At 40.1% G+C, this 15,351-nt stretch overlaps 1 protein-coding gene across 1 annotated transcript; it reads right to left on the reverse strand.

The window, feature by feature from the left end:
- Positions 1–1,021: 1,021 nt before the first annotated feature.
- PPIL4 (peptidylprolyl isomerase like 4) lies at positions 1,022–14,758 on the reverse strand. The gene is made up of 13 exons (XM_035108780.2): positions 14,289–14,758; positions 12,884–12,951; positions 12,395–12,459; positions 11,519–11,636; positions 10,874–11,016; positions 9,938–10,034; positions 8,316–8,432; positions 7,878–8,002; positions 7,524–7,590; positions 6,036–6,147; positions 4,783–4,879; positions 3,656–3,791; positions 1,022–1,221 (listed from the first exon to the last, which is right to left on the reverse strand). Exons 1-13 carry the CDS (start codon positions 14,356–14,358, stop codon positions 1,030–1,032), a joined length of 1,407 nt encoding a protein of 468 aa, XP_034964671.2. The 5' UTR covers positions 14,359–14,758; the 3' UTR covers positions 1,022–1,029.
- Between the last annotated feature and the right edge of the window lie 593 nt (positions 14,759–15,351).

A 15,351-nucleotide genomic window follows, 5' to 3' on the forward strand; every position in this document is an offset into this window, starting at 1 on the left:
GGTTGTTTTTAACTTTAATAATTTATAGCATGGTGAAACACAACTGTTTGTGAAATGTTGTTCTAAGCTGAAATTTTTTTGGACTAAGCCAATCACCAGCAGGTCATGACTTGGTCTCTGTTTTCACTGCTACATCTTCTCAAATGAGATATTGTACCTTCTCCAATTCTGTTGTTGGCTTCTGAAGAAAGGATTCTTTTCTCATACCCTCTAAAGTAACATACAGAAACTTCAATTCTCATGTGGAGCTTGCTTATTGCTTGCCTTGCAATAACTACAAAGTGGAGAGACTACTTCCTGCAATGAATCTAGATCTCTGCATATAGAAAACAGCTTCAGGGAGAAGCGCGTAGGTATTAAAAAACAAACAATTATGAAACGTGTATTGTAAAAGATGGCCTTTTAGTGAAGGCCTCACACAACCAAAGGAATTTAGAGCTACTTTGCACATGACGAAGTCTCTACTTGGATATCAGTTCTGTTTAGGAACTGGATGTACCAACTGTGTATACAGCATGTGTAATTAAGACACACCACACTACTTCAGTACATGTAGCAGGAAGCCCCAACTGGAAGCAAGTTTCCATGGCAAAATAAAGCCCACTTCAGTCACACATAATGACATACCCTTCAGTTGCATGCAGTTTCCTATACAGAAAAGATAACAAAGTAGGAAATTAATGATGAATCAAGTAACTCTTCAGAGCTGACAAAAATAATGTTTTAAGTATGCCCTCTACCGTTAACAGCTAACATTACTAAGGTTCCTTTTTAGTGGGTGGTGTTTGTAATAAATCAAATAATGTGGTGGTCTCATCACCATTCCGCTGTAAACTGAAAACAAAATGCTTTAACACCCCCCTGCCCACAATACAGTCAAAATTCTATTAAATCCCACATTATAGGATGTCATCCTATAGAACCCCAGGAACAAAAGTCAAAAAGGAAGCCTGGAGGGTCTTTGGGGAGTGGTTGTAGGTCTCAATGGCAGAAAAGCACTGGGGGAAGTTTGTTTTTCTTAATCCTCATTCATCTGTACTTGGACTTCTCCTTCTCTCTGGGTTTCTTAGGGCTTCTGGCTTTCCTCTTTTCCTCATGGTATTTGTCCTTTGACTTTCGGTATCGGTCATCTCTGTCCCAAGACTGGCTACGGCTACGGCTGCGCCGCCTCTCTCGCTTTTCGTTTTTTCTTTTCTCTTCTTTCTGCCTTCGGTCAAGGTCCTGCTTTAAGAAATGTGATGAAATGTACAGAGAGTTGTAAGGATTAGAAAGGGGTAGGAATGACACAAATTAATTTGAGAAGAGTACACAAGCTTGCAATGACATAATTCAGAATCAGATGTAAATGCATTCAGAGCCTACAGCATTCTTTTTTGGGGCTGTGGCAAAAGATCAGTTGCATGAACAGCCTTCCTCTCAAACCATCTTTGGATACAACCTATTATCAGCAATGTGTGGCTGAATTAAAGTGGTTGCTTCAATCACCTGTTTTTTGAACCTTGTAAAGTTGGGTTTCTGCAGCAAAGACCACTTGCTTTAGCAAAAGAATACAGAAACAAAATTTATCATGGGCAATTTTCAAAACTTTAAACTCTCCCTTCCTTATACAAGAATGTAGTTTCCTAATAATAAATTCACCATATCTGTTATCTCTACTCCACCCCCAAATGTTGTCATTAGTAAAATATATTCAACCAACATAACTTGTATAAATAATGGATGAGGAAAGCATGCATGTTTCACAGGCTTTGTATGCTTACATAAAAGCCCTTCCCTTTGCTTTGCTTCAGTCCAACAAAAGTGAAAAATCTAAGCCTGATTCCAAAAATCAAGCAAGTAAGGAAAGTAAGCATGTTTTACAGGATCAAGAAATGTAATATATATCAATTATATTTTGTGACATGTGTGCTCTGAACTTTTGATGCTGTTGTGCAACACTGTATTATTCAATGCCCTTCCTTTTAAAACAAATGAAGTCCACTACTATTTTATTTAACTTGCTTGGTTTTGAAAAATGACATAGAAAGAGATGGTATCAATAAATCATACAGGAAACATCCAGGATAAGAAAGCAAGGGCGGAATTGTTTGAGGCAGGAGACCTTCAGGCAGCTGAGAATGGTGCAGCTGTAGGAGCCAAGGTCATGGAAAGAATATATTGGGATATGAGAGCAGAAAGTGAAGTGCTGGAATGGGAAAAGCAGATAAAGCTTAAACTCATGAACCAGAAAGCAAAAGAAGAGAAGCAGCAGCAAAGATAAATGTGGCAGCAAAGAACACACCAGCCCAGAAGAAAAGCTGCTGTATTAACTTGCTCCTTAAAAGAGAAGTGCAATCAGATCCAGAGCATTTATTTCTGCAAGTATGCTACCTGCACCAGCATCAGCTTCCTTTCACCTGGACCAGAGTTTGCAGCAGCTGCACCGTCACTAACTGTGAAAACTACCATCTGAACCCATTTCTGATGCCACCGGACCAGAGGAGGTAGATCCTGAGTGGTGAACCTGTGGCCCTGCAGAAACTGGTTGGTAACAACTATTATTCCTGACCATTGGCTATCTTGACTAGGACTGATGGGAGCTGGGAGTCGAGCAACATCTGGAGGGCCACAAACCCCCTATTATTTAGCTAAATGACAAATTGTATCTATGCTGGAAAAAAATGTAAATTACTCTCCTAAAAGACAGGGGGAAGCTGATCCTGAGCTGAGAAAATGAATCAATTGAAAAAGGCCTGATTTTGTGTAGTCTGTTTAGGCTGTATGGCAGGCTTCACCAACCTGGTGAAGTCTAGATTTTGGGGGGGACACCCAATGCCCATCAATCCTAACTAGCATAGTCAATAGTCAGGGATAATGAGATTTGTAGTCCAGAATAATCTGGAGGGTCATAGGTTTACCACCCATGATCTGGCTCTTCTGGCTAATAACCTGATATAGATGGATATTGCCACTCTGGAGATGGGGAATGCATTGTGGAGACATGGACTTCGGTCCTAACACTGTTGAACAATTCACATTCTTTGACATGCAAATGCCCACTTGCTCACTTTCTCTAAAAAGAGAAGAAACAAGAGGACTGGTATCATACAGAAATCTTCTAAAAGGGTGGCTTATGAAGAAAATCTCAACAATATAATTGTGCAACCAATGTGCTAACTTATGCAGCAACTGTGGAGCACTGTGAACTGTATGTGGCAGCAGCAGGAACACTCTGACCCAAATATGCTCCAGTTTGGCATGCAAGGAAGGCTGGCATCTAGGTGGCTGAAGCTTTCAAATAGAAAGGATTGCATAGAGCTCTTGAAAGGAAGAAGGTAGAGACCAAGGGCATCTCTGTAGGACAGCTGAAGGGCTGGGAGAAACCAGTAAGAGTTCTGTAGAAGTAGCAAGGCTACATGTGGGGCCAATAAGGAATAAGTATAAATGGTCAGTGAGATGACGTGGGGAAAGGTTAACATATATATGAAAGTAGCAAAATCAGGAGCTGACTTTGGGCTGAGATTATGTAGCCCCAAGAACTGGACAATGTTAGAACATTTCACAATATATCTACTGGGTGTTGATTGAAGTGTGATGAGAACATTCCATGCATCTGATCCAATATTTCCCTGAAGCAGCAACACATCATTCAACTGAAGGGAGAAGAGCCCATCACCTTAGACTTTTTGGACCTCTTCTCATCCTCATCGGTATCATCTGAATGGTGGCGTTTCTTCTTCTTTTTATCAGAGTGCCTGTGACTTGTTTTGATGTCATCCTCTTCCTCCTCCAATACAAGGTCATATCTTGAGCTAGAGCAGTCTGTTAAGGAAGGCTTGGGAGACTGATATTAGGGTTAGCCAAAAGGCAAGAGAGAAACCTGATTGAAGAAGCTGCATTTAAACAAGTTGGCCAACAGAGTAACACCTTGCAGCACTATCAGGCAAAAATGTGAGTGAACTGGATCTAGGAGAATAAAATGACAAAGTAAAATGGTTCACTTAAGCGCACTTCTGGATTCATTTCTGGAAGGTCAAAGCCAGTGAATGCACATTATCATTTTAACTGCATAACAAAAACAAATGCCATCTCTCCCCCCTCCCCATTTTACAGCTATTCTAAGGCTCAATTCAAATGGCACAAGTATGGCACGGTAGCTGTCAAAAGATATTTCCACATAGAGATAATGGTTAGACTCCATGTCACAGCATCTGTAATAGGTTTATTATGTGGTTCAGCCAGATTGTACAGTAAGATGATCCAGGCAAGCATAATCAAGTCTGAGGGAGGCAGCACTGGCAGGGCAAGTAGAACACACCGAGTTCCCACTATATGAAAACATGCATTTTTAAAAGTGAACCACTCTGATTCGAACCACAGCCTGAGGATGGAGCTGCTCTGTTTTGAAGCCCACAGAGCTGGAATGTGGCCCAATACAGACATTTAGCTGGGGCTATTTTGTTTTGGTCAAGGAGTTGGAAACGCCAATTGAAAACTGATTTCCACATTTCTAAATTCAACTAAGATTTTAACTAAATAAATGAATTTCAACTATACATGCACAAAGTTATATCACAAAGGAGTTTCCATACAAAAACTACTAGTCTGAGAAACAGTTATTAGACATCAAGGTAATAAAAATCTATCTACCAAAATAAATGTTTTTGCAATCCTGCTGCATAATTCCAATAAACTATGGTAGAAACATATACCATATGTATCCAGGTTATAGGCGTTTTACTCAGAAATAGTAAAATAGGAGTTTTTAAAAATAACATACAATTATTTAGTTGCAAAGGATACTCTTGCTTTGGCTTCACCTTCTCCTTCAAGCTTAATTTAGGAGTTTTGTCATGGTCCTTTTCATATTCTTTGAAATCATCCTTAGTATACTTCCCACCTGTTTATAGGAAGAGAGATAAGCTGCCATTGATCTTGAATGCAAGCAAGACACTCTTTCTAGAGCAGGCATAGGCAAACTCGGCCCTCCAGATGTTTTGGGACTACGACTCCCATCATCCTTAGCTAACAGGACCAGTGGTCAGGGATGATGGGAGTTGTAATCCCAAAACATCTGGAGGGCAGAGTTTGCCTATGCCTGTTCTAGAGAAAATCCAGTATCAGTTTTGTAACCCGGACAAAAATCACTAGTCACCTCCATACCCCACATTTAGAATTGTCAAAATAATAAATAATATAAAACTTTTTAAAATGTGGGGGAAAGGGAAAACTCACTGCTTAAATGAGTATCTCTAGCTATGTGCTGCCATCTCATGGTTCAAGGTCACAAAATGCAAATGGCTAAATATTTTGTACAGTTGAGGTTCCAAGCTAGCAAGAAGGAACTATTCACTTTTATGTCCTATAATACCTACAGCAGTGGGACATGCCTCATTTTTCAGCAAAAAGAAAGAATTGAGAGGAAGAAGGACTCCTACTAAAACAATCATTAATGTCTCTCTTCCTTGATCTAAAGATTCTCATGCACAGCAGAGCATATGTGAAGCTGCACACCGAAACTCCACATTGTCATCTGCCTAACAGAAGCTCTGAATGTTTGGGCATGTCTGTGATTCTCAGTAGGAAGAATAAATAGATTTTTAGAAAGGTAGTCAATTCAAAAAGTTTGAGAAACATTCACTTTCAATGCTCATTACCTCCCAGTTCTCCCAGCTTCTACTGGCTACTACCATTAGGGATCCCACAAGTGGCTTTCCTGATTGGCTGCATATTTAGTGGCTAGCTGACTTGGCTAACAGAACTAGGGAGGGGCACCTCTGTTCATTCTAACGCCTTCCCACCAGCCTGGTGTAAGGGAGAGGGTTGGATTGCTTTGCCCTTATTCTTCATCAGCACAAAATACTATACACTACCCAATTTGAGAAGCAGGGTATTTATAGGATGCTAACTGGGAAGAGATCACATTTTATGGTTGTTTGGCATAACTAACAAACCTGAATGTGACTGCATTAAAAGCTAATGTTTTTCTGCTCTCCTAAAGGAGAACTGATAGTTATAATAAAAGAGTTATAGATATAATGCGTAAAATAAATTACCTTTTCCTTTCCATTTAATCTTTGCAACAGACTGGCTAAAATCCACATGTATCCGCCTGTCATCTATTAAAACATTATCCATCTTAAAGTAAGCTTTCTCACAATCTTCTTCCTGGTACATGTTTCGGAGAAATATAAAGTTAAAATCAGAAAATAACATTTAAAAATAAACCTGCAACGGCAGTATATGAATGAGAAAAGGAAATTCCAGTATGTGAATATTTGGAACTGGTCAAATTGACGGATATAAGAAGACTAAAGCCAATGAATACAGTCAAGAAGGAATGAATGTGCTTGAATGATTATTTAGAAAGACAAGGTTCTAATGTAAAAATTTGGCTGTGTATAGAATGACCTTGTAAATGGAAAAGGGGAAACGTACATCTATATATTAAGATGAAAATAATACTGAAATACAGATAAAATATGAAATGTGAAATGAAGTGTTGTGAGAGTGATGGAAGTCTATTACTATTATTTTGTAAAATAGTGTTTATTGTATTGAAATATTATACTGTTCTTTATTCTTTTACTGTCTACTTTTCTTTGCAGTTTTTCCTTTTTATTCTTTTTATTTATATTATTCTTTATGTATGGTTTGGTATTGCTGTATTTACTTTGTAATTTTTTTTTAAAAGGAAATTCCAGTAGCTTAAAAGTCCATAAAGTCCTCATGCTTCGGATGAGGAACACCAACTGTTGTGCTGGCACAGTGATATTGTGTCAGCCATTATTGTAGATTTGTTTCAACTTAAATGTTTGGTATCAAGTTTGCATAATGAAACCCCAAATGTTTCTACACGGTGGTTATTCAAAAATGCACTAATCTATCTGTATGGTCAAGGAATCCAAAACCATTTCTGCCACAGCCCTGTGCAACCTACACACCACACTACTCTTAATTTAAGAGAAACAAATCAAGTGCCTAGTTCTTGCCATGCATTAAGAACTGTCAAGCCGTTTTCGATTTCTTAAATACATAAACTAAACCAGAATTGAAAGGAGCACAAGCAACATTCTCCCAGGATAACCAACTGTGGAATCAGGCACCCAAATAGGATCTGACTTTCTGAAAGTTTAGGGAATATAACGTTTACAACCAGTGAGACTGGTCACTGTAAGCTGTATTTTATGAATGGGGATCTAAAGCTGAGAGGCAGTGACTTCCCAGAAGCCACAGAAATGAACCTACTGCAGAGCTCATTTGGATCTTCCCAGATGAGCATTATACACCATCCAAGACACCAGAATTGTTCCAACAGAAAATACTTTCCTAAAACTCACAACAGAAGGTTTGAGAAGATTTTGGGTGTGGGTGAGTTGTACTGGTGCTTTGAAAGTCATAAGCTGCTCCTCCTTTGCAATTTTATTAGCAGCATTATAAAACCATTTCATAAGAGACAGGTAGAACACACCTTTAGGCTTTACCCTCCTATAAAGATGCTACATAAAATGAACTGTAGGTACAGTATTTGCGAGGCCACATACCTTTTCAAACTCGATGAAAGCATAGCAGAGGGATTCACCTGTCTTCCAATCTCGAATCACTTCACAACTGAAAAACAAGTAAAGCATTTTGTTCTAGAAACTTTGTTAGGGGACACATGCTGAAGGGGAGGGCAGCCAACAAGCACCTTCTTCCAGCCATAGAAAAATTCCCGACTCCCACCTACCAGCACCCGCCTCCGCTGTTGAAGTCTTTAAAATTTCTAAAATAGCCAAAGGCTGAAATAAAAGATTTATGACTGAAACAAACCCAAGCAGAGCAATCAGTCCCAGAAAGGAAGGGTTTTAAAATTACTTGTAAACTTTTTGTTTCTTGTGCCGATTTTTAATAATTACCTTTTTATTGGCCCGAATCGGGAAAATATGATTTCAAGGTCTTCATCTGTTGTCACAGGATTAAGTTTGCAAACAAACAAGACATTTTCAGGAGGCTTGATATCTGCATCAGGCAAGTCTCCAACCTGGAATACAAGTGTGATGTGAGAGATTTTAGTCCCACTTTATACAGAATCTCGGGCAAGTCACATTTATACATGTTTTGACATGTAATTATTTAACATATACAAACTTTTAAGCATGCATAAAATCCTTCTGATTTATCTTTACGGCCCATTGAAAGATCAATAATTATATATTTTTTAAAAAATTGAACCTACGTCTAGATTCAACAGACAATCCAAGTAGTCATCATACCTGATGACATTATTTTTATTCACAAAAAGCACATGCGTATCTGCAAGGCTGACTTTGAGTTAAATAATCGAACATATTTACCATTTCCAAAAGAATAGCCTTAGTTTTTGCTTCTTTCTCTGCCAGAATTTCTTCCACTTCATCAACAGACCTTCCTTTGAAGTCATCAATCTCCTCATCAGCTCCTATTCTTCCACTCTGTCTTATATTTAAAACAAATAAAACAAAGACAGCCAGTGAGTACATATTGTTGCTTTTTTCAATCCATTTGTGACTCAATGCATAGCTGAATTGAAACTATCTTTACTGTAGAAGTATCAATTTGCTTGAACACAAATTGTAAACATACACAGGAAGACATACAGAAGCAGTTTACAATCATTATATAGATGTGAGTTCAATCGTAAGAGATTGGTTACAGTCCTGTCCACAGTACAGTCGTACCTTGGATCCTGAATGCCTTGGCTCCTGAACAAATCGGCTCCCTAACAATTGAAACCCGTTGGCTACAGGACGCTCCTGCATTCAACTGGAAGCTGTGCTTTGGTTTCCGAATGTTCTGTAAGTCAGACGGACCTCCAGAACAGATTCTGTTCAACTTCCAAGGTACGACTGTACTGTGTAGCTTACCCTTATTGAAATTATACACTCAACAAAATGCAGGTTTACATATATCAGGAATAATCTATATTGTGAACCACCACGTGAACATGCTTGGTGACAACTTGATGACAATTATAGCAGTTAATTTGCATTTTTCTCCTTCTAGTATGAGTTACAGGATGGCCCTTGTTTTTCTCAATTCCACAATGAATGCACCAATTGTTCTCCCCATTTTCTTCACCTTTTAAAACCTGGACAGGTGAGGGGGGGTAGATGTAGTTCCATTTCTGAAGTTCAAGGCAGCAGTGTATCTATAAACCTAAAGTTGCCTGCCATGTTAATGTCTGAAGCACAGACATACAAACCCGTGCCTTAGAAGGCATAGCTACATAATGTGGCATGGATAGCACACATGCCTGTTTGCCTGTGAAGACACTTATCCTTCCTATCTTTGGTCAGACATATACCTTCTTTGGAAAATACACAGATATATCTTTTACATTTCACATATTGCACCTCCATGTTTCTGCAGGCATTGGGGTGTGTGCAGCCCAGAATTCCAAATAAAAATGGAAGGTATACCCATAAATAACAATTTTAATAACCTGTCTGCTTGAATGTTTTAGCCCTTGAAAATATAAATTCTTTCACATCACAAAATGTTAGCTCCAGTCTAACATAGTTTAATCAGAGATTGATGAATGCCTTTCAGGATATGCTTTTTTCATCACATTGCTTATTGAATTGGGAGGAAAGCAGCAGGTGGAGGGAGAATATCTCTCTGCGAACCATTCCTCATGCGAGTCAGAGCTCCAAAAAATGCACTCTGCTGAAACTGAAAAACACACATTACTCTTGTCCTTGAAGAGGACTCACTGTCAAGACACAGCTTGATTGTTGTTTCAGTAGTAAACTTTCCATCTCCACCAGTTCAGGTTCACTTTTTTCTTTTTGTTTTACTCTTCTTTTCACTTTGCATCTGTTGAATATGCGCCATGATTAAGGACTGTGGGTTTGTGTGATGGTGGTAAATATTCCTTGTTTATCTATTTTCTTATCTCCCTCTCCAGTATCAAAAGAAATTAAATAGCAACACTCACATCCAACTGTTCCTTGGTCGGCTCTGGTGAACGATCTGGTACTGCCAAACCAGGAGGGTCATCAAATGGATCATCCAAGATCACTGTATGGTTTATCCTAGACAACAATTGCAGTAAAAGTAAAGGATAATTTCATGCATATGTGTGCACTGTGGCAACAAATGCATCAGTAAAATACACTCACACTTAATCAGAATCTGTAAGAAAGTCAGGTCAGTTGCAATGTATGTATGTCAAGTATGGCACACAGCCAGACAGGCAATGAACAGAGCAACACTGTATAGTGCAGGGCTCTTGCAGAGTTTCCCAAAAGCATGTGAGCTGGCTTTTGTTGGAGGAAGGTTCAGATCCTACTGCAGCATACGACTGCAGAGATATTCTCTTGGCTAAAAAAGAAGGCAAATCATTTTTGGCCAGTTCATAAGACGGTCGCACTAAAAGCACGTCCAAAATAGCCAAGAGCCGATGGTCATACAACTGACTGGCAACAATTTCAGAACAGACCCCCCCAAAGTTAAGAAAAATACCATCATGTAGTACACAACTGAGGTCACTTGGCAACGAAAAGCTGCATATAAACACATTAAATAAATAATAAATACATTATTTTGTGGAATTCACTGCTTCTGAATATGGTCATTGTAACTAGTTCAATTGGCTTTGAAAAACGAGTTCCCTGAGGCTAGGTCTAGCAAAAACGTTTGGCATGATAGGCCAAATGGACCCTCCAGTGTCAGAGGTGGTATACCACTGATCAGAAGGTACTGGAATGCAGCAGTTGGGAACAGGTATTGATTGCTATGTCCTGCATGTGGACCTCTCAAAAGAACCTGGCAGACCCCTGAGGGGGATGCTGGACTAGAAAGACCTTTGGGTCTGATCAAGCAGGGATTTTCTGATATAATGTAGCCTATAAAAGCAAAATAAGAGTCAAACCTGATGTCTTGATATGGAACAAAATCCTTGTCAACGAAGGCTTCATTAATTTTCATCAACACATCCATGCCTTCTGTTACTTCACCGAAGACTGTATGTACACCATTCAGGTAATCTAAGTTGTCTCCTGTAGTAATAAGAAACTAAAAAAAACAAACCCCAAACTATTTTGAGTTAACTGCATGGTGGAAATCTCCAGGGATTTTAAGATGTTTCCTTTGAGACTGTTTGCTATCAACAGCAGCTTTCAATACAATCAATCATGGTATATTCTGAATGGGGTTAGGAACACATTTTAAAATTTACATAATTGCCGCAAGATTAAGATCTATCTCATCTTGCTTGACATTGTGAACAAGTAAAAGGAAGACAATACTGTACTGTATAGAAACTTTGTGCATGTGCTTTATTGTGATTTTTAGAGTCAATGCTCTTCTATTTATCCACAATGCCAATCTATGTTTTAGTTAAAACTATTAGTTTTAAATGTTGTGGCAAGTCTTGTTAGTAGATGTTCTTTAAGAACATATCTGTATCATGTGCATGGATTATGCCCAGTCAAATCGTTATTTTAATTCTTTGTGGCATCTCTCCTTTCACTTATCCCAAGTTTCTTGTAAGACTCTTCCAGTGCTGTGGACTGACCTGAGATCCATGCTGATCACTGCCATTGTTCACCATGGACACTGTACCCCTTTTCTTGTGTTTAATTCTTGGCACTTTTTCTGTTTCAAAAAATCTAGCTTGGTCCCCATACAATTTGCTGAAACACACAAAGGTAATATTCAGACAAAAAAACTACACAAAAGTTATAGTCTACTACTTACATCTTTCCTCCACAAGAATAGAAAATGATCAGTTATTGGCGGTGCTTGTAATACTGGTAATTAGTGTTTTAAACTTCATTATAAGTGCCTCAGTCCAGCAATCAGTTTAAAATGCTCCAATATGCATGCAAAGCTCTTCTATTAAGATCATCACTATTTGTTTCAGTAGGAGAGCAAGATGCAAACATACTCCTTTCAAATGAATAGGGTACATCAAATAATGTAGGAGCTTTCTGTGTGCCTATGAAACTCTTAATTGGGCAACTACACCCATGTTCACAAGCTTTTCGAACTGCTTTTCGAACTGCTTTTAGAACTGCTTTTAGAAAAACAATACATTTGCCTTGATCCATCAAGCATGCATCTAGTTCCATGTATTCAAAGGAGGGGTGTGAATCTTGTTGGATTGGCCACGGCGATGAGAAAAATATTCATTTCCATTTTTAAAAGAGTAATGTTCCATACAAGGGAATTTCCCTTCTTTAGACAGCTGAACACAAAATTTGTCAGCATTACTGGAGGGGGAAGAACACATAAGTCCAGATAAGGTCTATTGGTCTTTCTGCTGGGTTTAATTACCCAATGAATTGTCTGTTCCAATGCATGTTTACTTGGGCAAAGGTCCCACAGTGTCCAAAGAGACTCACTTCCTGGTAAGCATACATACATAAATTAAGATCTAAATTAAACTCACCAAAAAATTGATTCACCTCCACGGCCAGTCCCCTGGGGGTCTCCAGTTTGTATGATAAAATCTCTCTGAATGAATGCAAAGCACATATAAAAAGTTATTTAACGTTACCCATCACCATAGTTTATTATTATTTATTTATTAGTTTATTATTATTATTTATTAAATTTATATACTACCCTTTATCCAAAGATCACAGGGCAGTTGATGAGTTTTAGAAAAATAGGTTGATTAACATTTATTGCTTTGCACTAACGTCTGTATGACACAGACTGCAAGGCTATTATTTCCAATATACAGGTGAAGAAGTGAGCTGAGGGGTACATAAAGTGTGCACAGCTTGAAAGAGTATATTTGCCCAGATCTCCTAGATCTAAGTTGAACTCTCTTTATCAACTGTATAGCACAAAACATTTAAAGTGTTCAATGATTTAAATGTTCAGTTAAAATAAAAACCATGACAAATACAAATCAATCATAACAAATACTTACTTGTATATTATGTATAAGGCAGTAATTGTAGTACTTGATTTTGCAGAGCTTCAGAAAATTCAGGCAAGCTGCAAGAAATTTAAAGCAAATGAACCAGTTTGCATGTTTTGCTTAATAAAAGAAACTTTCACTGTTCCTCCATTACATGTAAGAACAACAAAATCCACAACACATCAAGGCCTGCAGTTAAGAGGCTAGTGGAAACAAACCCTGTGCCAATGTTGTCACTCTAGTCAACCCTTAATGGAAATTTCAGAATAAAGAAGTCATCCTGAGTAAAACAACAGTAAAAAGATTATGTTCAGATGTTAAATGGGGTTGCGCTCCCTTTAAAGGAGCAGGTGTGCAGTTTAGGAATGCTTCTGGAACCACGGCTGTCACTGGAGGCAAACATAGCCTGGATGGTGCAGCATTTTCCACCAGCTTTGGCTGGAGGCCTAGCTGCTACTCTATCTGGACAGAGATAATCTAGCTTCAATTATTTATATGCTGGTAACCTCCAGGTTAAACTACTACAATGCTTTATACACGGGGCTGCCTCTGAAAACTGTTCAGAAGTTACACTGTTGCAGAATTCAGCGGCCAGATTACTAACTGTGACCAGAAGGTCTGAGTACAGTAGCCTACACCAATTCTGTCCAGATTGCAATAGCTACTGATTAGTTTCTGTAATCAATTCAAAGTGCTTGTTTTGACCTATCAAGCCCTATTGTTCAGGACCTCAAGGACTGCCTCTTCTCACATGAACAAATCCAGACCTTGCAGTCTTTATCCTAATCGCATAGATAAGCAATTAGAAAAAACTTCAGTTGCCTAATCTTTGGGTGTCAAGCTACTAAGGCATCAAGGAAAACCAATAAACAAAGCAAAAGAAAGACTGCATTTCTAAAATAATCCTGGCAGGACTCCTGAAGAATCAACAAAAGTTGTGTCCTGGAAGCAGCTGTACTTGTAGAAATATATATCCCAAGAGAGACTGCCAGAAGATCTACGCTTTGCTCTCAGTATCTACAACACTGCAAAGGATCTTGGGGCTGTGTGTGTGTGTGGCGGGGTTTGCTTCCAGACTGCACAGTCTAGCCCGGCCTTTCCCGACCTGGCGCCCTCTAAATTTGGGAGCCACAACTCCTTTCAGCCCCCGCCAACATGGACTACGGGAGCTCTAGTCCAAAACATCTGGATGACACCCTCTCACCCCCTGAGGTGGGAGAAGGCAGGTCGAGCCACTTGGAGGCACAATACCCAAGACCGGTCCTGCTGAAACCCAACGAGTGCAAAGCAGAAATGCAACGTGGGAGGGAAAAATCCACTGCGGCTCCTGAAGGCCTCGCCGGAGAAGGATACTCGGAAAGGCATCCGCAGCCTGTTCGGCCTTCTCCTGGCGGACGCCAGAGCTTCCTCTCACCTCTCGGCCTCTCCTCCGTGTACAAGTCAATGACCAGGTCTCCCAGCGTGGTTTCCAGGATCACCGCCATGGCGCCTCGCTCCGCTTCCCGACGGCCTCTCTTGCCCCGGAAGGAGCCGCCTCAGCGCCGCTCCGCCTTTTCCTCCCCTGCTTGGCAACAGACTCACGCGTTCAGAAGCCGCCTCCTCCGTTGACTTTAGGCACCATTTTGTGGCGGTGGTAAAGACCGCCCGGAGAAAACACTGGGTTTCCCATTGGTGTGACTGGCCGGAGCGGGACCGTGACCAGCCTGTTCCCCATAAAACAGGTCGCAGCAGAGGCAGACGCTTCTGCTCTTTCCGGCGAGGCAGGTCGTGCTTCGCGTGGTGAAGGCGCAGCGCATCTGCCTGGAAGTGACGGCAGTTCTGACCGGGGATCCGCTCGAGCGGGGGTGCTTGAACTACGGTACCTGCGCGGACCTTGGCTGCAAGTGCAACCCGAGAACTGCCTTATCCCTACCTCTAGCCTGCGATAGAGTGGTGATTTTCATTGACTCCTGGAAGTCGCTTTCCACCACAGACTACAGACCCCGTAATATAATTGCATTGACATTGGTGGAGCAAAGTTTCAAATGCTTTAAACTCACAAAAACACATTTTAAAAAACCCACTGTGACATAAATCCATCCTTCCTTCCTTCCGCCCGCTCACAACTGTTCGGAATTTTTCCAATGGGCAGCTCCAAATTCTTTGTCCTGGAATTAAACAACTTCAGAAGGAGTCTGAATGTTTGGTTTCACTGCTCTATCACTCTAACTAAACTTCCTATCTCTATGGTTACAGCAGCTGCTAGCAGTGCCTGCAGAGCCACGGCCAAACCTCTCCGAACTCGAGTAAATTGGGGAGGGGGCGCTGCCTGCATCTAACAGGAAATTGTGCTTTGTGGAGAGCATACACATATTTCACAAGAACACCACTCAACCTGCAATTTGCTGTTTCCCTTTCAGTTGCTCCTTCCCTCTGAGCCACCAGGCATAGACAAACTCAGGCGTTAAACCATGGGTGTAGCCAGGATTTTTGTTAGG

This window comes from Zootoca vivipara, chromosome 3 (assembly GCF_963506605.1).
Source record: "Zootoca vivipara chromosome 3, rZooViv1.1, whole genome shotgun sequence".
Classification (NCBI taxonomy): Eukaryota; Metazoa; Chordata; class Lepidosauria; order Squamata; family Lacertidae; genus Zootoca; species Zootoca vivipara.